At 35.8% G+C, this 23,745-nt stretch overlaps 2 protein-coding genes and 2 long non-coding RNA genes across 11 annotated transcripts; 2 read left to right on the forward strand and 2 right to left on the reverse strand.

Annotated features, from left to right (window-relative positions):
• The first annotated feature begins 3,046 nt into the window (after positions 1-3,046).
• Positions 3,047-11,525, forward strand: LOC143264078 (uncharacterized). Of its 3 annotated transcripts, XR_013037565.1 has the most exons (7): positions 3,047-3,935; positions 4,024-4,254; positions 4,345-5,218; positions 5,937-6,344; positions 6,413-6,568; positions 6,636-8,084; positions 9,162-11,525. It is a non-coding gene; the product is annotated as an uncharacterized LOC143264078 (long non-coding RNA). The 3 variants fall into 3 exon arrangements; XR_013037564.1 differs by having other exon boundaries at positions 3,047-4,254; XR_013037566.1 differs by lacking the exon at positions 6,636-8,084 and having other exon boundaries at positions 3,047-4,254.
• Positions 11,526-11,690: 165 nt separating this feature from the next.
• On the reverse strand, positions 11,691-14,729 carry LOC143264079 (uncharacterized). Of its 2 annotated transcripts, none has more exons than XR_013037567.1 (4): positions 14,599-14,729; positions 14,365-14,512; positions 12,774-12,969; positions 11,691-12,135 (listed from the first exon to the last, which is right to left on the reverse strand). It is a non-coding gene; the product is annotated as an uncharacterized LOC143264079 (long non-coding RNA). The 2 variants fall into 2 exon arrangements; XR_013037568.1 differs by having other exon boundaries at positions 11,691-12,019; positions 14,599-14,727.
• A 465-nt stretch (positions 14,730-15,194) lies between these two features.
• Spg7 (SPG7 matrix AAA peptidase subunit, paraplegin) lies at positions 15,195-18,685 on the forward strand. Its single transcript, XM_012282758.2, has 10 exons — positions 15,195-15,411; positions 15,501-15,723; positions 15,791-16,096; positions 16,171-16,399; positions 16,472-16,768; positions 16,832-17,000; positions 17,061-17,413; positions 17,493-17,989; positions 18,058-18,183; positions 18,363-18,685. The coding sequence occupies exons 2-10, from the start codon at positions 15,559-15,561 to the stop codon at positions 18,486-18,488; spliced, it is 2,268 nt and encodes a 755-aa protein (XP_012138148.2). The 5' UTR covers positions 15,195-15,411; positions 15,501-15,558; the 3' UTR covers positions 18,489-18,685.
• Positions 18,686-18,930: 245 nt separating this feature from the next.
• Nbr (exonuclease mut-7 homolog) lies at positions 18,931-23,650 on the reverse strand. Of its 5 annotated transcripts, none has more exons than XM_076530118.1 (14): positions 23,629-23,650; positions 23,175-23,225; positions 22,969-23,109; positions 22,669-22,853; positions 22,361-22,599; positions 22,115-22,296; positions 21,850-22,041; positions 21,585-21,788; positions 21,353-21,502; positions 20,960-21,238; positions 20,707-20,855; positions 20,203-20,616; positions 19,938-20,128; positions 18,931-19,862 (listed from the first exon to the last, which is right to left on the reverse strand). In XM_076530118.1, the coding sequence occupies exons 1-14, from the start codon at positions 23,633-23,635 to the stop codon at positions 19,544-19,546; spliced, it is 2,703 nt and encodes a 900-aa protein (XP_076386233.1). In that variant the 5' UTR covers positions 23,636-23,650; the 3' UTR covers positions 18,931-19,543. The 5 variants fall into 5 exon arrangements, with proteins under 5 accessions (XP_076386233.1, XP_012138146.2, XP_076386232.1 ...); XM_012282756.2 differs by lacking the exon at positions 23,629-23,650 and adding an exon at positions 23,351-23,543; XM_076530117.1 differs by lacking the exon at positions 23,629-23,650 and having other exon boundaries at positions 22,115-22,293; positions 23,175-23,544.
• Positions 23,651-23,745: the final 95 nt, after the last annotated feature.

Consider the following 23,745-nt stretch of genomic DNA (forward strand, 5'->3'; position numbering starts at 1 on the left):
GGAAATTAGAAAGTTGGAACTTGTGAGATGGGAAATTAGAGAGTAGGAACTTGGGAGATGGGAAATTAGGGAGTAGGAACTTGCAAGATGGGAAACTAGAGAGTACAGAAATTTGGAAATGTGAGAATTTAGAAATTTGAGGTCTTGGAAATTATAGAATTTTGGAATTTCAGACCTCAGGAAACTTCACCCAATAAATTTTTAAATTCGAATTTCCAAAAAATTTCAAACTACACAAATATAAAAATGTAAGAAAAATTGATTATCTACAAACTTTTGGCAAGTTTATAAATGGAAGATTTGTAATTAAAATTTGTCATTGCCACGTGCCATATCGAAATACCGAAAGATATTTCATTCACGGGCCGCGTGCGTTATATCGTGGACAACAAGAAGAGCAGTTCATTCGCTCGTCTAGTTGAGTGCTCGAGGCTTCCCTTTCGCACTGACAAGATGCAGCTTGCATTCGGACGTCACGTCAATGTCCGAAGACCAGTCGTCGTCGACCATTAAATCGTTTTCTTCGTCCCTCGACAGACATGGCCTCGCATAGCTACCTCGAAAACCTCCAACGTGCTACCGTCATCATTTTCGAAACTCCGTGTTCACAAAAAGAGGGAAGTTCTTTTTTAACTTGCTTTGTTCTAGTTTTAGTTGGAGTTATATGTGAGGTTATATTATTGTATTGTGGTTGTACGAGGATGGTGATTTGTGAGTTTGTAGATTCTCAAATTTTCCAATTTTCAAATTTCCCAAATTCCAGATTTCTCAATTTCCAAATTTTCCAATTCCAAAATTTCCCAATTCCAAATTTCCCAATTTCAAGTTTCCCAATTCCCACATTTTCCAATTTCCAAATTTTCCAATTCCCAAATTTTCCAATTCCAAATTTCCCAATTCCAAATTTCCCAATTCCAAATTTCCCAATTCCCAAATTTTCCCAACTCTCAAATTTCCCAATTCCAAATTTCCCCATTCCCAAATTTTCCAATTCCAAATTTCCCAATTCCCAAATTTCCCAATTTCCCAATTCCCAAATTTCCCAATTCCCAAATTTCCCAATTCCCAAATTTCCCAATTTCCAAATTTTCCAATTCCCAAATTTTCCAATTCCAAATTTCCCAATTCCAAGTTTCCCAATTCCAAATTTTCCCAACTCTCAAATTTCCCAATTCCAAATTTCCCCATTCCCAAATTTCCCAATTCCCAAATTTCCCAATTCCAAATTTCCCAAATCACAAATTTCCCAATTCCCAAATTTTCCCAACTCTCAAATTTCCCAATTCCAAATTTCCCACCTCCTATTTCCCCATCTCCTAATTTCCCAACTCCCATTTCCCAAATCTCCCATCTCCCAAATCCCCCATCCCTTCCTCAACTTCCCCCAAAAAATCCTAAACCCACAATAACCCACAAGAAGGTTAATTCGCGTAAGACACGTCCCACTATAGATTGGCACAGTTAAGAAAATTCGAAGCATTCTGTAGTGAGTACAAGAGAACAGATGGGGTGGTATTCGTGGCGATCACGGTATCGGCGACGTAATAATAACGCCGGCGTCTCTCCTTCGTTTCTCGTCGACGATGGGGGAGGAGGTTCTAACGATTTTAATAAATTTGGCGCTGGCTAAGCTGCAACAACAGCTCGGGTATGAATTAAGAGGGCCGAAACACCGCTTGGATAAACATCTCGAATTAGGCACCGGATTCTTTTCCGTCCATCCGCGTGCACCGGGAGCTTTACGACTTCGGTATGTTTCGGCTGACGTGGCTTGATATGTATATGAGCGGTTAGCGGGCCGCAAAGTTGCGGTAATGGACGAGATATTTTACAACTGAGGGATCCGTTCCATGTTACATGGATTAGGTTCATCCTTTAACGTAATCTTTGATACGAAACCTGTCGTACTAATTATCGATTCAAAGATGATGCCTGAAAGAAATTGCGGGACAGGAAGTTGCAGGATATTGAAAGATTTTAATGAAGTCTGAACATGATTCGATATATGTTACAATGAAAGTTAATATGAGGTCGTTATTGTAAATACATTATGTATGTGCATAAACCACTTTTGTTGCATGGAAATAGATTTGCAATGTCTTATAAGCGTCTGCATACGTGTCTACCTATGATGTTTGCTTATGATATTTACCTATGGTGTCTACCTATGACTATTACGTATGTTTACGTTACTATGTCTACATATGGCGTCTATAGTAGTATGTCTAGCTTTAATGCTACATATGATGTCTATCTGTGATGTCCACATATGATGACTACCTATGGTGTCTACTTATGAATTTTACATTGTTACGTGTTCCTGTGTGTTTACTTATTATCTGTTATGTCTATCTTTGATCTGTAATCTCTAATTATCTGTAACCTAACCAACCTGTGAAATATATCTATGAAGTATACCTATGACATCTACCTATGAAATATGTATATGTGGTGTTTACCTGTGATGTATATCTACACATGTACCTATGACATCTACCTATGAAATATGTATATGTGGTGTCTACCTGTGATGTATATCTACACATGTACCTATGATATCTACCTATGAAATAAATCTATGAAGTGTACCTATGATGTCTTCCTCTGAAATATATCCATGAAGTGTACCTATGACGTCTACCTATGAAATACATCCATTAAGTGTACCTATGACTTACATTTACATAACTTGTACCTATGAAGTCTACCTGGATGTTAAAACAGCCACCCACATTTGAATCAGCCGATTGTTCCAACCAGAAAATGGATCACTATGTATAAGTAGACTGTTTATGCACTTATGATACATTGAGGTCTGCAAGGTATAAATAAACCCCGTGATCTATGCGATCCGAGTCTACAGATAACATGATTTACGTATATTCTGTAGACGGTGATATATCATAAACGCATAAACATCCGCAGTCTAGTAACAAGTAAAGAACCCCGAGGTAAATCACGTGAACCAATTTTAACCAGCGTAAACTGCAGCAAACTACCACGGTGAAGGTTCGATTGAACCGGGACAGAATGCTTTCGAATCGCTAAATGTCTATTCCGGTGGTCCGTTCTTACATCTTACAGAAATCCCCATTAAATCCTGCTATTATACCCGTGGCTCGTCAGTGAACGATTTCTTGGTCATTTCATAGTTCCTTCACAAAGGAGCCTGTCGAAGGCACCTGTGCGCGCGTGTAGCTTTGCGAACAATTCGATATCCTATTTGGAATTTATCGATCGAGGAAGAAATTCCTCCGGGCGGATTAGCTCGATTCGACGCGGTGAACGCGACACACGAATTCGATTCCCTTTTGTGGCTCGATCTGCGGCTTGTTGTTGTTGTGCAAACAGGTCATCGGGTTTCATGATGCTGCGACATCAGGTCGTTCATTTTGCTGCGAGGATGATTTGGTTCAGTGCGCTGCGTGCATCGACACCTTCATTCTGATCATCCTTTGTTGGAGGATTTATCTTATTACGGATTTTACTGTATAACTAGAAATATTTAGGATTTATAGTTTATATGATTTACACATTTTGGTGAGACGTGATTTGGGTGCGATGTTAGGTCTAAGACTAGGTCTAGGACGATGTTAGGGCCTGCTCTTAATTCTACCTGTGGAGATACTAGTTCGACTGAGGTAGAATTTAGGGAAATTTCTATTTGGAGTTTCAGAGAATTTTAAGAGATCCCTCATGGATCTCCCAAAATTATGCAACCTAATATTTATTTCCAAGCAAATCCTCAACTCTCATTCACCAAACAACCAGTACATACGTGAACCCCTAACTCTGGTAATACTCCTAGTATAACTGTAATACTGACCCATCATTTTGTCCCTAGGGGAGGCCACTATGACTCGATGAAATTAGCCGAGACAAGGATTCTCATCGATGTGGACGAAGAAATTCTTTCTCGGTACTCAGACCGACAGGTGCAATCGCCTTCACCCGCGGATATTATTTCTGTCAACCTTGGCCGTGTTTATCTGCATACATATTTGACGAACTCCTCTCGTGCAGGTCCACCGTCTAGGTCGGCAGAGGGAGCGTGTTACCTGAAGAAGCAATCTCTGTCGCATGAAATAACATTTAGGCTGGACTGCCTGCTCCACCACCTCCCTGTTTGTCTGCACATATACACCTGCACACCGTGTTACGTCCATCCTCCCATACGAGTATAATGCCTGCAGGATCATCCTCTACTTTCGACATGGTCACTTGTTATATTGCATCGCTAATAATTTGTGTACTGTAAGTATTAGCATACTAGTTACTATATTAATATATTATTCCTGTATTATTATATTGCTATAAGTACTATAACTGTGGTTTTGATGGCAGGTATGGACTCACATGTGTGGAGATTGAGAATTTGGAGATTTGAGAATTTTGAGGAGCTGGGATGTAGAGAATGTGGATGTGGAGGATTTGCAGGATGTGGAGATTTGAAGATTAAGAGATTTGACTTCAGAATTAAACTTCTTCAAGATTTAGAAATTGGAGAACTTGAAGATTTGGATGTTGGAGGACTTGAAGAGCTTGAAGACTTTGATGTTGAAGAACTTGAAGATTTGGACGTTGAGAGACTTGAAGAGCTTGCAGACTTTGATGTTGAAGAACTTGAAAATTTGGACATTATACAATTTGAAGATTTGTACATTGAAGAATCTGAAGATATGGTCATTGAAGAACTTGAAGACCTAAATAATAAAAAATTTAAAGATTCATAGACTAAGCTAAAAAATGTGCAAATTGTACAACATAAATATGTGAAGATTCGTACCCTGAATGCAAGATGTGACAGAGTGAAGATTCTAAAAGTTCATCAGTGGATTCCATCAAACGTGAAACTCATCTACCACTTTGCATTGTATACTCTTCAACTTGACATGGACTTCCAAGTCATCACTTTTGTGCAAGTTTGAACGCGTTATGTGTGTCTACCCAGTAGTCTTCAGCAATGTCAACTTTCTAAAGATCACACAGTTAGCCATTACTGAACTATTAGAGGTTTGTCAACGTAGCTCGGTAGATCGTTTTGGATGACACAGTGAAGGGTAGCAGGTACCTGCTTCCAACTCTGTTTGGCTGTCTCTGTTGGTTCTGGTAGCGTTTGCAGAGCGGTTCTACCTACGCAAACCACATAAAATATGGCTGGAATCCTTAGAACCTGTCCTTGGTACCCAGAAGATTTCGTACTTCGAGTTTGTCAGAGGTCTCATTTTGACTGAACGTTGTTTTACATTCTTACTTTTTATTAATAGCTATGTTAATAGTTACATTGCTAATTTAAGAGGTACATTGTTGGTATAATAGCTACGTTGTTAACTTAATAGCTACATGTTTAACCTAATAGCTACATGGTTATCTAAATAGGCACATTATCAATGTAACAGCCATGTTATTAACTTGATTGTCACATTGTCTGATCTTCAAATTCATAACTGGAGTTGTTAATACTGTTAAATAAATAGCCACAGTGTTAACTAAATATTTTCATTGTCAGCTAAATGGCCACATTGTGAATTTAATGTCCACATTACTAACTAAACAGCCACGTTAGCTAAGTTACATTGTTAGCTAAGTGGTCACATTGTTAGCTAAATATCCACATTACTAACTGCATTAAGTTAATAGTTACATGGCTGGTCCGATTAATAACCATATCAACTCAATGTCCACACTGTTAGCTAAATAGTCACATTTAGCACATTCTACTTTAATAACCACATTGTTGTCTACATACATTATGATCCTCTTAACTAACTCAATACCCACATTAACTCATTACTACATTTCTAACGGAATGTCCACATTGTTACCTTAATATCCACATAGTTAACGTTCATATAGTTAATCACGAGATAGCACTGTTATTTAATTCAATATATGAAGCATAGCAGGTTTGATGAATCTCTCTTCGTTCCCTTCAGGGTCCTCGGGGAAGAGTGGAAGCAAAGGATACGAGAGTGTGAAAAATAATTTCCTGCCGCTGATATGTGGCAGATCGGACGAAGGAGAAAAGTCCTAGAGGCGGGAGTATCAAAATATTATTCGAGGGTATGCCTAGGGTAGCTCCGCATTCTCGTGCCATATAGAAGCCATGCTGAAGCTAAAGTGGATGGTTATTGCTCTCAACCTGACCGCTCAGACTGCCGCCACACACATATGTACCTCGTGGCAGTACACGAATTTCGTATTTACTCCGTGCACCGATGGAGTCACATGCCTAGTTACCGAATTCATGAACTTGACTAATCATCACCTTGCATTAAAGTTTGTTCGTACTGTACATTTCGTACATTTCAAGTACAAACGTAAAATTACATACACATATAAATGTACATACACATATACATGTATACATATATACATATTTATAAAATCATGTAACATAATGAATTTTCAGAAACAACTAATGACCTGAACAATGGAGTAAAAGACCTAACTCGAGCCACGTTGAATGAATACAAAGTTCAGTTCTTTTAAAATTTTGACTCAAACCACATCGATGATCACCAGTACATACAACACCATATCGGTTACATACGACATTGCAATAAAGGTGAGAATCAATATTAAGAATAAGATCGTTTAAAAGAGTACAGTCTAAATCACGAAGCATATTTCAGTCATTCGATTAGACGAAAATATCCGAATGGGCACGTGGCAGAATCCTGTGGGAACGTATAGTCTTGGCACACATGCGCGTACAAGTACGGCAAGTACTTACAATTAGTAGCAGGGAACGCAGCCCCAAGCCGTGAGAGAGAGAGACTCGGTCGATATATGGTCACAATGAAGGGTGTGGCGTTCGAGGACCAAAAGCTTCTCTCCTGTCTGCTTTATCCTACCATTGGCTGTTGCCAGGTGTCGAGAATGGCGGACCTTTCTCCCGTCGGCCCTCCTGGCTGCTCTTTTAACGCCGCTCCTTTTGCGGCCTCCACCCGAACGCTCTCTTGTTAATTGTGACACGGGGTGGGGCGAGTGATTCCTTCTTTGATTTCCGAACGACACGTGAGAACCGCGACACGAGGATCCTTCTGATCTGTACGCGTCATTTGAGCATACGATTTTTCATCTGACCATCGATATGTACTTCGGTTTCGAGTTGTATCGTGTTTTCACGTGGCGTGTGACGGTGCGTAGGAGTGCAGGGGATTTGTGATAGGTGTGTGTGGTATGGACTCGTGTTGTATCATTAGAACCTTGGATTCCTAGATATTTTAGTTTCAACCCTGGAGTCATGTTTCTTTAGATTTGGTAATTTTTGGATTATTAGTTTGCTAGGCTCCTGGACTTTTATATCAGTAATTTTCTAGATGTCTGTAGTGTTAGATCTCTATTTGTTCAGGTACCTATAGCGTCGGATACCTTCCCTGATATCTACATATAGCGTCAGATCTCTATTTAACCAGGTACCTATAGTATCAGGTCTCTATTTCTTCAGATACCTATGTAGTGAGATCTCTATTTCCCCATATACCTATGGTATCTAATCCCTATTTCTTCAGACACCTATAGCATCAGATTCAAATACTTGGAATATTCTAAATCTTTAGATACTCTGAATTCCTACATATCTAGGTCTTTATCTAGGACCTATAGTCCCCTTATACTCCTATATTTTTAGAACCCTACATACCTGTAGTATACCTAGATACCTAGACATCTGCATCTCTATATCCCTACATTCCTCCATCTTTCTGCAGTCCATATATCTCTAACTAAAACCTCAATTAACTCCTAAAACCTAACCTAACCTAACAGTACTCTATCAAATCCACAAATATTTCACAATGCTAAACTAGTAACTTGTAACGCTAAGAGTAAGTTTACAGTTTAATCCTCAAGGGATCAGTAAATAAATTAGAACCCCGAAAATATAGGAGGATCGCGAAGTAATCCGTTGTAAAAAATGTGCGAGTTTCTGGGTAGAGCGGTGATTTAGAAAGAGAATGACGTATACCGAGGTTCCCGGCAAGCGCCACTTTAATGGAGACACGTGTCGCGGGTATTTTAGATCGGACCGCGGCCCGAGATGATGAAGAGAACGACGACGTTCGAGGAAGATTGATGAGGTGTGTTTACCACTAACTAATTCCCGTCTGCTGCCGCTCCGTGTCTACCTAACTAACTTTTGCTTCTGCTCTGGAAGTCGAGGTCCCTACGCTTCAGGCCTCAAACTTGTTCCACCGACAAATTGTTCGAATTCCAGCACGCTGAGCAGGACGATTATACCACGAGAATATCGACAAATTTATAATTGGAAGGCCAATAGCGAATGATTAATGAAATTTGATCGATTGTTTAATCAAGGGATGTCTTTGTAAGATTTGTATCGGGTTTTGCTGATTAGAATATGTGAGCTATTTTGGAATTTTTAGGTTTGTTTAATTTTCTTGAGTTAGGATAAAAATATTGTTAGGGAGAATATTTTATTTTATGGAGGATATTGTACTTTATGGAGAATGTTATATTTTGGGGAGGATGTTGTGCTTTATGAAGAACATTATATTTTGTGGAGGATATTATACTTCATAGAGAATATTGTGTTTTATGAAGAACACTATACTTCATCGAAAACATTATATTTTGTGAAGAACATTATGCTTCATGGACAACATTGTATTTAATGAAGAACACCATACTTCATGGACAATATTATATTTTATGAAGAACACTATATGTCATAGAGAATATTGTACTTCATGAAGAACACTATGCTTCATCAAAAACATTATATTTTATGAAGAACATTATACTTCATGGACAACATTGTATTTAGTGAAGAACACCATACTTCATGGACAATATTATATTTTATGAAGAACACTATACTTCATAGAGAATATTGTACTTCATGAAGAACACTATACTTCATAGAAAACATTGTACTTCACGAAGAACACTATACTTCATCGAGAACATTGCACTTCTACCTCAAGTCGACACCTCCATTTTGTTGCAAACAGTGCACCTAGTCAAAATGGCCGATCATATTTGACGTACAATTTTCAAATACATTTGATTAAAGTATTTAAATATTTTTGTCTCTAAACCTCGGTCTTTTATCAACCCAATAAATCCAACCTCATTTTCTTTTCCTCATTAATTGCAACATAAATGTACTAACACGTGTATTTCCGACTTTACAGCTGAACTAGGTTATGTTCACGACATCAGCCATTTGCAAAGACAACGAAGTCGAAGATAAAAAGCGAGGTGACTCTAGGCAATCAATCTGGCGGATTTGACGGCACGAGCCAAGAATCGATGAAGAAAAGGGATAATTCCTGGATGAAAGTGCGGGTTTAGCTGTTCGCCGGAGGTGGTTAACGAAGCATCACCCTGGATTAGGCTTGCGTCAAGCCACAAAACCAGCCTCTTCTCGGGGTTCGGCGTACGATGAAGAAACGGAGGTTATTCCTGGTTGAACAAACACTGGAATGGGTCGCGTGCGCCTCCCACATATTTATAGATTTTATCTCTCTTTGACTTCGCCGAGGCGAGTAGGCGTTCGTGTACCCGTGTGCAGCGATGGGATGCCGAGGAAAAGAATCCGGGAGGACAGGGAGGAAGCCGCGAAAAGCGGGGGAAAATTTCGAGAATGCACGAAGAAGCGGGAAAAATATCAAAGTAGAAGAAGCAAGCGTGATTAATCTTGTATTTTTACGAGAATGGTTGGGGTAATTGTGGTGGACTCTCGTTATGTTGCCACTTTCGGTATGGTAGTGCGGTGGGACTTGTGAATGTATGGAAGTGAGAGTTTTGAGCGTTACATTGATGATTATAGTGTTAGGAATGTTAGTATGATGTGTGTTATATAGTCATGTATTAGACATTTTGTTAGTGGTATTCTCGTCACGTAGGATATTGTCAAGTATTGTATAGCTGTGTGTGGTATTTGTTGCGTGTTGGGTTTACTGTGCGTTAAATTTCCCATGAGTGAATTTTCGATGCATTGTAATTTCTGCATGACGAACTTTCCACGCGCTGTAATTTCTATGCGCCGCAATTCCACGCGTTGTAATTCCCATGCTCTGTGATTTCCACGCACAGTAATTCCACGCGTCGTAATTTCCACGCACTATAATTCCACGCATTGTAATTTCTACGCATTGAACTTTCCATGCGTTGTAATTCCACGCGTCATAATTCCCATGCGCTGTAATTTCCATGCGCCATAATTTCCACGCGCCGTAATTCTACGTGCCATAATTCCACGCGCCATAATTCCACGCGCCGTAATTCTACGCGCCATAATTCCACGCGCCGTAATTCCACGCGCCGTAATTCCACTTATTGCAATTCCACGCGCCATAATTCCATGCGCCGTAATTTCTACACGTTTTACTTCCAACACGTTATACTTCCAACACGTTATAACTCCCACGCATTGATCTTTCAACGCGCTGCAATTTCACCCACTAATTTTCCCCATTTGCAATTACCACCTAACGCCATGCGTTATATCGCCACATCAATACTACCCTCCTCCCGCCATACTAAAAATGGCTACACCTCTCAATCGCTCAAAGACCATAACTCTCAATCAAATCACCCAAACCCTCGCATTCCATTCACAAGATATAGTTTCGATGTTTATTCTACAATCACTCCTGCAATTTTCGCCAAATGGCGGACAATAAGAAGGTAAACAGCAATAAAGGGAGAGGTGACGAACAATTGTCACGAAGGATGAATGGAGGGATTTTTCACGAAGCCGAGAAACGTGGACGACTACCGAATCAGCCAATTGTTCGATCGTTTCGCATTGTTATTTTTCTAATTCACTGTATCCTCGATCTTGCTGGCTGGCGACGGCACCGTGTTGTTTTTATTGGCCGCATTTAGGGAACGCGAAAGGGACCGGCAGGAAAAAGGTGGTCCAGTACATCTATGCACTAAAGAAAGAGGGGTAAAACCGATGGGAACGGGGTGTTGTTTCATCCCTCTTCGTCTATTCTGTCCTGGAGCACCTACGTTCTGCTGCCTAAAGCGGTACCGTGGCTAGGATAGGAGAAAATAGGAGAGGAGGAGAGACTCCATTCTGAAGAGTAAAGCTGCATTCACATCGATGCAGTCGTTATGATATAGCGAAGTCGTGAAATTGTTAAGATGTTAACGTTTGTTGGTGTGATAGTAACTGATGCAACTACACATATGTTAAAATCGATAAAAGAAAATAGTTATACAAGTTTTAGTTCCTTGTAAAAATATTAAGTTACAATATCTAACCTAAAAAAGTTAGCTTGATTTGTTTTGCTTTAATTAAAACAGTGTTCTTGTATAAAATGTTTTGTAGTTTTAAGAGTACAGTCAAAATAATTAATAATAACAATATTATGAAAGACAACGCTTTGAAAGAGTTTCAGTCGTTGTAAGCTTAAGTGTACAAAAAATTGTAATTGTTATAAACATATATATCAACAATTATGGTGTATTAACAAAAGACTCAATGAACTAGCTATTATAAAAATTAAATAAGTCTGTTTAAATAAAAAAGTTGTTCAAGATTTCATACTGTTTCTTTTTGTTAAACATAAAACTGCAATTTGCAATTTACCATCACCCAAAATGATTGCAGGAAACTAATGAAATTATTACAAAACAGAAAATGGTCAGACAAAAGTAGTATAAAAGCAAATGATAATGAATAAAGTAGATAATGAAACTTAGGCTAGTTAGTAATATAGTGTCACTATATTTAAGTAATAACAAGTTACTGTATGTAATACAAATGACTCAATGTGAATGGGGTTTTAAAAGGGTGCAAGAGAAGAGGGAGAGAAATGGAGGTGGATGACTAGGAGGGTTGACAATACCGCAGTCATCCAATGTTATTTCAGTACAAATTCTCTCTCCCCTCCTTTTTCGCCCCTTCTTATTTCGCTCTTCTATCTCCGTCGTGTTTTTCCTCCGTCTCCCTTTTTGTCACCCCTTTGTCACTCCTTTCACTCTTCCTTTCCTCCATCCTGTCGCCAGGAGATCGAATCTCCTCGTCTGCCTTCGACTATGTAAATACAGGAAATTTCGGATATTTCGCGCGATTGTTCGCTCGTTATGGCGTTCCGGCGCTAAATGGAGGTATTTTGTGAGGTGCTGGAGACGTTGCAGGGTGTTGGAACGCTGCGAGTTGGAAATTTGGGGAGTTGGGAATTTGGGAATTTAGGAATTTAGGAATTGGGGATTTAGGGATTTGGGAAATTAGGTATTGGGGATTTAAGGATTTGGGAAATTAGGTATTGGGGATTTAGGAATTTGGGAAATTAGAAATTGGAAAAGTGGAAATTGAGAAAGTGGAAATTGGGAAAGTGGAAATTGGGAAAGTGGAAATTGGGAAAGTGGAAATTAGGAAAGTGGAAATTGAGAAAATGGAAATTAGGAAAATAGAAATTGGGAAAGTGGAAATTGGGAAAGTGGAAATTGGGAAAGTGGAAATTGGGAAAGTGGAAATTGGGAAAGTGGAAATTGGGAAAGTAGAAATTGGGAAAGTGGAAATTAGGAAAGTGGAAATTGAGAAAATGGAAATTGAGAAAATGGAAATTGAGAAAATGGAAATTAGGAAAATGGAAATTGGGAAAATGGAAATTGGGAAAGTGGAAATTGTAAAAGTGCAAATGGGAAAAGTGAAAATTAGAAAAGTGGAAATTGTAAAAGTGGAAATTGAGGACTTTCTTGAGGACGCATCTCAAGCTAGTTACATCAGCGCCAACCGTAGTCATCCATTTCCAAATGCAATCATTGTTAGTCGATACTGCAGTTACCTCGCCGGATTTATCAGAAAGCCACGAAAGCGTAATCCCGAAAATTAGGCGTTCACTCTTCCGGATTGGAAGGAGGCTTCTTTGTGCTTGAAATATACCCCAGGATCCTGAACGAGTGGCATCTGTAATAACAACGTTCGCTCTTGCTGCTCTCCCTCTACGTGACTGCTACGTGAACGCTACGTACGATGGATTTCTGAAATTCCGATCAGCTGTGATTAATCGTACATGTTCGCGTTGATCACCAAGGAAAATCGTTTGAAAAATTTATTTTATACTTTATAAGTTTGCTACAGTTCTTGGTTTATGGGTACTCGACTTTTGGGGGATTTGCCAAGTCCCAAATTTCTAAATTCCAAATTTGCCAAGTCCCCAGTTACCAATTTGCCAAGTCCCATATTTCCAATTTCCCAAGTTCCCAATTTCCCAAGTCCCCAATCTTCCAAGTCCCAAATCTCCCAAGTCCCCAATCTCCCAAGTCCCCAATTTCCCAAATCCCAAATTTCCAAATCCCCAATTTCCCAAGTCCCCAATCTCCCAAGTCCCCAATCTCCCAAGTTCCAAATCTCCCAAGTTCCAAATTTCCCAAGTCCCCAATCTCCCAAGTTCCAAATTTCCCAAGTCCCAAATTTCCCAAGTCCCAAATTTCCCAAGTCCCAAATTTCCCAAGTCCCCAATCTCCCAAGTCCCAAATCTCCCAAGTCCCCAATCTCCCAAGTCCCCAATTTCCCAAATCCCAAATCTCCCAAGTCCCCAATTTCCCAAATCCCAATCTCCCAAGTCCCAAATCTCCCAAGTCTCCAATCTCCCAAGTCTCCAATCTCCCAAATCTCAAATCTCCCAAGTCCCCAATCTCCCAAGTCCCCAATCTCCCAAGTCCCCAATCTCCCAAGTCCCAAATCTCCCAAGTCCCCAATTTCCCAAATCCCAAATTTCCAAATATCCAATTTCCCAAATTCCTAACTCCCCTAACCTCAAATCTCCAAATCCAAAATTCCCAAAATTGCAAATTACTCTTCAATCCCTCTAATCAGGACTTCTAAACCAATACCAAGTCTAGCAAATCTTAGCACCCCAGACGAAGAATGTAGTTACGGCAATGGCGACAACGTGGTCGCTAGTCTTTGTTGCGTTCAGTGGCGAAGAACAAGAAAAAGGAGGAAAAGAGGTCCCCTGTCGCCACCTTCTTAAAGCCAACAAAAATATTGTTGCACGTAAATATGTGTCCGCGATGAACCCCTCTTATCCTCGCATTTTCTTCCTTCGACTGTTAAAAGATAAAATTGTGATTGTCATCGGTCTGTCGTCAAGAACGAACCGAACGTCGAGGTTATTTGAAAGATGGATCTTGCGATAAATTAAGCTTTTATGATAATTATGTTGAATATTCTAGCAACAATGCTGGGTAAGTAAAATTGTCTTAATGTTCACGGTATCATGGGGTCATACACTTCAAAAAGTATGAACGAATAAACGAAGAAGTGATCCATTAGGTAGGAAGCCCCAGCTGACACACCCTGACGCTATCAAAACACGCCTTAAAACTTATATTCCTGCGTAACGGCGTAGTAGTAGTGGAAAAACTACGTACGTGAGATAAAATAACAGAGTGTAGTTAACAGGCTTGGGTAAAAATATTCAACCAGCTTCCACCACCTTCCCTTCGACTACTCTTTCTCTTTTCCTCTTCCAACGTCCCTTTTCTAATTTCCTCGTCTTATCTCTTACCTTTTTAGATTCTATAATTACACTGAATTTACTTTCTACGAAACCTTACGATTCGTACAATTTTGTCTTCAAGAATAAAATCATCTTTTATAATTACCGGTTTTATTCATGCAACTCCTTTGAGAACAACTTGGTGGCTTTCGTTTATTTAGTAATTGCAGTGACACAAAATGCATGTAAAAATTACTACTCTGAAGTTAGTTGTACTATCAAATACTTTGCTAAGGTTAAATAAATCAAAGCAGCATTAATTGTACTAAAGAATAAAAAAAGTATTTAAGAAAATTATTTTAATGAATTACTTTATTTGTAACGTATTTAATATCTTATTTATTACAAAAATAATAACGGTTTCGGCGACCCTTTATTCTTCCATTTTAAAAAGACCGCCACAGTGGTGGTTCCGCTATGCACTCTATGCACACATGCAAGAACTGCATTAAGGTAAGTGATTGTTGGTAAAGTAGACTCCTTGATTCAAATGATAAATGTCTGTCGGTATCTTTAATTTTAATTCAATGCACTGTGGGCGCTGTAATATAAAACCTGTACCAATTGATATGGTAGGATGTGACATTAAAATACGTCGCATTATTATACTTTGTCTATGCTTCTAATTCGACACAAAATTCTGTTGCATTAACGATCTACCTTATCATATTTTTGATGCTATAACTATACCTTTAAATTCACTCTCTATACCTATGATTACGATGTATTCGAATTTGTTATTTTTAGGTTTATTTATTTTTATGTTTAAACTTAATTAGATTGTTATTATTAACAAATATACTTAAGATAACTGAAACGAAGTACATATGTTATTTTTCGTTCTTGTTCGGTTTTCTTAAATGTTTGAAAATATCGCATGTACTTTTTAAAATATAGATATTGTGAATTGTGTTGACAGGTAACTTTAAAGAATTAAAGTAAATTATAATTAGACGTTGTTTCATACATTATGCGTAGTTATAATCGTAGTTATTTAAATCATTTAAGGAGAAGCGAGCGATTGTTGCGGTATTTATGTAGGTGATTGCACCTTGCACTAGCAAATATGCAATGTTTATTAAAATATCCAAAGCAACAATATGTTGTTTCACAAAAACTTAGTGTCCTCTTAAAATACGATGCAAGAAAGTACGGTGCTATTAAAGTTGTTTCCTCGAATATTAACCATAACAATGAGATAACTAGGTTATGTTTTCCAGTGTCTCATAGGGTAAGTGTTTCATCATTTCGATTTCATTCGGTTCACATAAAATGCTCATAAAAAATTTTTATCGCAGCTATACACAAAAATTTGTAAAGAATTGCGGGGATTCCAGTCATTATTCTCAAAAAATGACTTTTCTAAAACTTGTACAAGAAACTTTAGCACTAATGCTACCAATAGGCAATCTTCTCAAGATTCCAATAAACAGTCTTCTAATGAGTCGAATAAACAGTCTTCTAAAGATTCCAGTGGAAATTCTTCTAAAGATCCTAATAAGGATGACTTTGACCCAATTGAATTGGTAGTTACAAAATATTTTCTAGTGGGAGTGCTTATGTTCATCACTTTGTACTGGTTTGTTATAGAGCCCATATATACGGTATGGTTTGATGCACTAATAATTTAATTTGTAGAATTTATTTCTAGAATCTTTATTAATTTCTATTTTATCAGGTGAATGCAGTAGGTTGGAACGATTTTGTAAATGACCTACTTCTAAAAGGAAAAGTCACAGAGATATATGTATATCCAGGCCTGTCTAAAGTTTCTGCAGTAGTTCGAACAAATGCTACCTTTAGGGGAAAGAGATTATTCCCAAATGTTACCATAACTGATGTGGTTGATGTTAAAGATATCGAAGAAAGAATTAGAGCCATAGAAAAACGTGTTGGCATTAGATTGGGTACGAAAAATTAATGAAATTCAATAGCAAATTCTACTGTGCTATCTTTAATTGAAAAATATTAACTTTTAGAGGATGGAATTCCCATTAGATACATATCCGACCCAAGTCCTTTAACAGAATTGATAATGATAGCTATACTTTTTGGTGTACCCCTCTTATTTCTACGTAGAAATAAAATGAGAGGCAAATTCAATTTCTTTGATGTAACAAAAGCAAAATTTACATTAGTAGAACCTTTTTCTGGTAAAGGTGTACATTTTAGTGATGTTGCTGGTTTAAAAGAAGCCAAAATAGAAGTTATGGAGTTTGTTGATTACCTTAAAAATCCTGAACGATACAGAAAACTCGGTGCTAAAGTACCAAAAGGTATATAATTTATGGTTTGGGAAATGTTGACTTTCATATGTATAAAGTTTAACTTATTTTTAGGAGCTTTACTATTAGGACCACCAGGATGTGGCAAAACGCTTTTAGCCAAAGCTGTAGCAACCGAGTCAAATGTTCCTTTTCTATCAATGAATGGATCAGAATTTATTGAAATGATAGGTGGATTAGGTGCAGCACGTGTCAGAAATTTATTTGCAGAAGCTAAAAAAAGGTTTAACCATTGCACATAAGAATAGTGTTGTCTGATTTATGATTATTTTATTTATTACAGAGCACCTAGTATTATTTATATAGATGAAATTGATGCAATAGGCAAAAAACGAGCAGATGGATTTTCTCAATCCGGTGACAGCGAATCTGAACGTACTTTGAATCAACTTTTAGTAGAAATGGATGGAATGACAACATCACAGGATATTATCATCTTAGCCTCAACAAATAGAGCAGAAGTTCTGGATAAAGCTTTACTAAGACGTGGTAGATTTGATAGACATATTCTAATCGATCTTCCTACTTTAGACGAAAGAAAACAGATTTTTGAATATCACCTCAACTCATTATCATTAGAAGGCAAAGCATCGCAATATGCCCCATTTTTAGCTCATCTTAGTCCTGGCTTTAGTGGTACTGTATACAATTATTATTCTAAATTCTTGAAACTTTTCTCTCTTCTATAATTTTATTTTAAATATGTTTGGGGTAGGTGCGGATATAGCAAATGTTTGCAATGAGGCTGCATTACACGCAGCGACTGAGGCAAAGACTAAAGTTGAGAACAGTGACCTTATGTACGCAATTGATAAAGTATTAGGTGGCACGGTAAAAAAATCTAGCACGTTAACACCTTCTGAGAAAAAAGTTGTAGTTTATCACGAGGCTGGTCATGCATTATCATCGTGGTTACTAGAACATATAAGTCCTTTAATTAAAGTAACAATAGTACCAAGGACGAACAAACGTTTGGGTTTCACTCAATATTCCGACGCGAATCTAAAACTTCGAAGTTCAGAAAATCTTTTTCAAAATATGTGCGTATTGTTAGGTGGCAGAGTCGCGGAAAATATAATGTTTAATAAAATTTCAACCAGAGCACAGAATGATTTGAAGAAGGTAACGGAATTAGCGTATCGTCAAGTTCAACAATTTGGAATGAGCCCTACTGTAGGTTTAATTTCTTTCGACAAAGAATATACAACTACGGTAAGATACATACACAAGTTTAAAAATAATATTTTATTACTGGATTAATGATATGATTTACTAATTAGAAAACAAAAAAACCATATAGTAAGAAATTGGCAAGTTTAATGGATTTAGAGGTACGGCGAATAATTACAGAAGCATATAAAACAACTGAAAAGTTATTATTAGATAACAAAGATAAGTTGATAATAGTAAGTAACATTGATCAATTCCTAATAGTATCTTTTTCTCTCCATAGATGTAGTGTCCTCTCTCTCATCTTGCGATATTCTCTTAGAGAATATTGTTCATTTTCTTAGACAACTAGTATTTTGTAATATATGTATAATAGATATAACTTTTCTAAAATTACTTTTGTTTCTACTTATAGTTGGCTGAAGCACTACTGAAAAAAGAAACGTTAACGTATAAAGAAATAGAAGCATTAATTGGTCCGCCACCTTTTGGAAAAAAGGATGTTCTTGAAGTAGAAGAACTTGTTACAGAAGCAAAGTAAACGAGGATCGAACACACATACTGTTGTAGCTTATTTTGATTAAGATTTTTATGATATTAATTAATAATACGAAATATGATTTATATGTAAATTTTGTGAAATACTATTTACTTTGATACGTCTACAGTCATGCTACAGGTACCGAAAGTTCCATGAATAGCTTTTATATTAAACAAATCTTATCGATTACTTGTACATTATTTCGTTATTTTTATTAACTAAAATTTCAAATATCTAGTATTAGTATTTTTAATTAAATAAGTCGCAGGAACTTTTAACTATTCAATGGATGGATTCCTATAAAAATTCAAGCGTTATTCACGTATGGATAATATAGTAGTCAACGTGTCAAAGGTATAATAAGTAATTAAAATTTGTTATTACATCAATTTATGTAATATGGCTGTCCTCGTTTCAGGTAAAACAATAACTTTTCAAAAAATATGAAACATAATGAAAGAAATACAACTTTATTTGGATAAAAAAGTAATTTTTACAAAAGTATACTTATTAGAAGAAATTAAATTCAAAACATAAGTCAAAATTAACTACTTTGGTTTAACATAAACAAAAATTATTTTAGACTTTTTATAGCGAAATAAGGCTAACTTAATATTTGAATTATGTGATAAATATATTACATGTATATATATATTTATATGTATTGTGTAAATATAACGAATTGCAATGTAAAATAATAAATCTTATCATAATTTAAAACATTCTTTGTTATTTAATACTGTAAAAGAATGGTTCTTGATGCTATAACGGAATTTATATGAAGTTTAGCTTATTAACAAATTCAACTTTTTCTGAAAATATTAATAATAATCGATAACAATAATAAGAATGAAAAATATATGTTTTTTTAGGATTATGTGTCTTTAAAGATATTAGAAAAGTTCTTAAATTTCTAAGTATGTACTGGTTTAACATAGCATATTGTAGGAACAGTCCTTACTGACAACATTAAATAAATAAAGGTAATTTTGATTTGTGCTTGCAGCGTGTTAACACTGCTTTGACACCGTGTTATGTTTAATGGTAACCAACATTCATTTGGAAATAATATCTTTGATAGTGTGTTTCAGCGTGCGTTCTATATGACTTCCATTCCAATAAACCTGTCCACAGTTTTCGCATACATAATAAACTTGTACATTTCTTAATACATTTATTGGTATTTTATTAATTTGTATTTGTTTTAAGTATTTTGTTAAACACGAGTCAATGAGCACAGTGTTCGTACTCAATATCCATGTACGATCCTCGCATTGCAAAGCATTGTTTGCATAATAATTATCTTGTACACTACTGTCATTTGCTGTACTTGCAAGTATACGATAATTATTCTCACGAGTTATTTTAACAAAGCTGAAAAATGATTAGAATTAGTTACAGTTTTTATACTTAACTATACTACTACTAAAAAACAAATTTATAACGCACTTTTTGACAAGTTTATCCATTACAGACTTGGGAACTTTAGCAAACTCATCACTGTTACAAATTTGGCACCGACTGAAAACGTCTCTCTGTGTAACAAGAACCCTAAAATATTCCAATACCTCCCGTAACTGATCGTCGGGACGATCGGCTATTACCAAGTAATATCTATTCGGTTTTAGATATTTTGAAAACTGTAAGATACAATTAAACGAATATATAACTGATTATTTATCAAATTCGTATAATCTATGGAAAATACATTTACCTGTAAATAATTCCTGTTACGAGTCAGAAGTACCCGGTTTTCGTTTACAGCTATTTTTAAAGATCGTTCTCCATTTTGATCAAAACCTACGTGAGCGCAATCACATCCACACATTCTTAACTTACTGGTTAATCCACCTAACATGGAATCACACACAACACGCCACTTATGTGCCGGCACCTGAAACTCATTTATCTTGATTTGATTTTGTGACGTTTCTATCATGGAATTTTCTCTCCTTATGTGATTCGGTTTATTTGCAAATTGTTGATTCCTTAAATGTGCTACTGGACCATTTGCTGTATTTGGATGCCTTGGATTGTTTGAGCGTATCGGTCTATTTGGATATTCCTGTTTATTTTGATGCCTCGGCTGTTGAAAATTTTCGCTTCTTGCTGGCTTGGTGCTTGTTTGCTGTTTATCGTTGTTCAATATTTCATTTTCCGTAACATTCATATGCAAATAGTACTAATTAATTTTTTTATTTGTGATACGAACACTTACATTAGGCGTAGCTTTTTTTGTATTTCGTTTCGGCGAGCGATGCGGAATATGTTGTATTTCTGTACAAATTTCAAGAAACGGTATATCTAAACGTTCACACTGCTTCTCTAAAACTCCATATATTTCCAACAGGCAATATGCGTCTAATGCTATGATAATAAAATATTATTATTAATATGTTTGATTTAAAAAGAAAACTAAAACCATATTCATGTATAATTTTTACATCTACATATAAAAAGTAACTATTTACCAGCATATGTAATTTGACCACTCCGCAAAGGTCTTTGTTCCCAATTAGAAAACTGATCAGATTTATTTAATTTTTGTCCAAGACAAAGTTCTACAAGTTTACTCAAACTTTGTTTGGTGCAGTGGTCATTACTTTCATGAGGGAACACAAATTTATAATCATTCACTAATATCTGCCACAAATGAACAATATCTACATAACCTTGCCCATGTGTTTTTATTTTTGACAATGCAGGTAGGCTCTCCCGCATAACCGACATATCCTGAGCTATACCAAATCCTACATCATGTATGCAAAAATATATGTAGTTTGTATGTAAGCATACTATATTTTTTATTAATTTATTATGACACCTAATTTTTATTTATAATACAAGAACAAGTTGGAATTTACCCAGTTTTAAAATATTCTTGTTCTCAAATAAAGTAAGAGCCAATTCGGTCCATAATTCCGGTGACTTATTTCCCATTGTTGTTACATCCAAGATGTATACATTAGTTTCTGTAGCTATTTGTATTAAAGCTATCTCAGTTTGCTTTGTGCCTGTTGATAAATAAAAACAGCTTGATTTTTTATAATCAAGTAACTATAGAAACAAACTTTAACAATTAACTTCAGATATTACCAAAACAAGGCTTCCATTCTGAATCGATACCAACAATAAAGACACTTTTTAATCCAGTGTCAAGAAATTCTTCGAAACTTCGTGCGTTATCTATTATTTTAATAGAATCTTTTGACAATCTTAGTTCATGACAATTTGTAGTATCCGTATTGTCTTCACTGTTGCTTATTTCACTTCTGCTAGTCGATGCTCCTTCATTTATTCCTTTATAATCAAACAGTATAACTTTGTACAAGTGATATTGAAATACAGAAAAGATTATTACCTTCAGGTTCAACATGTTCTTCTTCATACACAATTGCCCATGGCCATTGCTCTTTAGGTATGTTAAATTCTTTTGCCCAATACAAGCCTTCTTTTGTATCTTGTGCATGAATTAATAATCTTATCATATGAAGCTGTAATTTAATATCATTTCCTATAGTTTCTTGAACCATCTCCCTCCAACTTGGTGTACCTTAATTTAGTAAGTGATGTATCATTCACAGTACTTAATAATTGTAAATTATATAAAGAAACAATGAACCTACTTAAACTACCATCCACATATCTTTTATGTATTAAAAATTGTAGAGCCCCTTCACACCTTTTTCTATTTAAATTTGGACAAAATTCAGGTGGAAGGTTGTACAATTTAACTAAACGTGCAATCAGCTTCGTCATTGGTTTAATTTGTGTTGTCGACATGTTTACATGTTGGATGTTTTTTCTTCTATAATAAGATAAGCATTTTATTATATTTAATATTTTTCTTTCTTATAATCATCAGAACTTACTTAATTAATTCATCTAATATGACATGCATATGAACATCAGGTCCAATTAGGTTATCCAGATATGTGACCAAAGCCTTTTGCATTTCTGGACAATTAGCCAGTAGTTCTTCTACTATTATTAACTTATTTTGTAATGTTAGAGGTAATAATAGTGTTTCTGGATTTGTAAAACGATCTTGTAATTGCAACATAATTACATACTGTGCAGCTTCTTTATACTTTTGTTCATCAATCATTTTCTAGAAGAACACAATTGATCACACAACAACTAAATGATAAATATTAAAATTTTTATCATATAATTATACCTGTATTATACTAAGAAATTCCACATTGTGGCTAATAAAATCATATGTAATTGCAACCATTTTAATGAACTGCATATTATTTTGTGTAGTGATTAATCGAAATGTTGCTAATTTTAAGTCCAACTCTAAAAAATGTTCGTACATATCTCTTCGTGGTTCTAGCCATTTTGTATATTCTTCAATTACTGCAATGCATAAAAATGAATTAACATTTCTTCTAAAACAATAAACATTAAAAACTTTGATATTTATTCATAATATTACTTCATTTTTGTATAGGTATCATCATAAAATATAAACCTGTAAATGCTAACGATGAATTTGGTTTCATATGCTTAAAGTCTGAAGTATTTACTAATATTCGTATCGTACTTAAATATGGGTTTGGTGCACTTTCAAAATATTCTATCAATGTTTTTGTTACACTATCACATTTCTTCCCTGTAAAATGTATAAAGCATGGGTAATATACAAAATTTTGTAGTTATAACATATATTTAACTTACACAACTGCCATATGTGATTTAGAGAATGAAGCCATTCTCTCGTGGTATCATCTATTAACGAGAAAAATGTTAAATCATCCGCAAAGGAATTGTCACTTTTTTGTATTTCGGTTGTCATTGTTCAAGGTATTATATGCCAAACAATATATAACCGTTAAAACATATAGAATTTATACTTTGTGGAATATTAAGTCGTTAGAACTTGGGAACAATAGAATAACGACAGTGTGAATAACGTTTTTGCTTAAACATCAACCTATCGTTTCGTGACCGCGAACACTATAAAGTACATTTGACGAAATAATTTATTGTAAAGGGAAAAGACAATTCGGTACTATCGATACTGAGTGTGAGTCACATAAAGCAAAACGATGGTATTAAAATACCCTATGCACAGAATTTTTAGTATCGTATATATAGTTCTTGAAAATAAAGAGTTGGTAATATATCTAACCTAACATAGAATATATAAATATTTTAGAAATTTTCTAAGCAAGTGCATAAATATATGTAAATCCTTCGATTATACTCTATAAGATACAAGATACTTTTTATATTAAGAACATTATTA

Source organism: Megachile rotundata, chromosome 3 (assembly GCF_050947335.1).
Source record: "Megachile rotundata isolate GNS110a chromosome 3, iyMegRotu1, whole genome shotgun sequence".
NCBI lineage: Eukaryota > Metazoa > Arthropoda > Insecta > Hymenoptera > Megachilidae > Megachile > Megachile rotundata.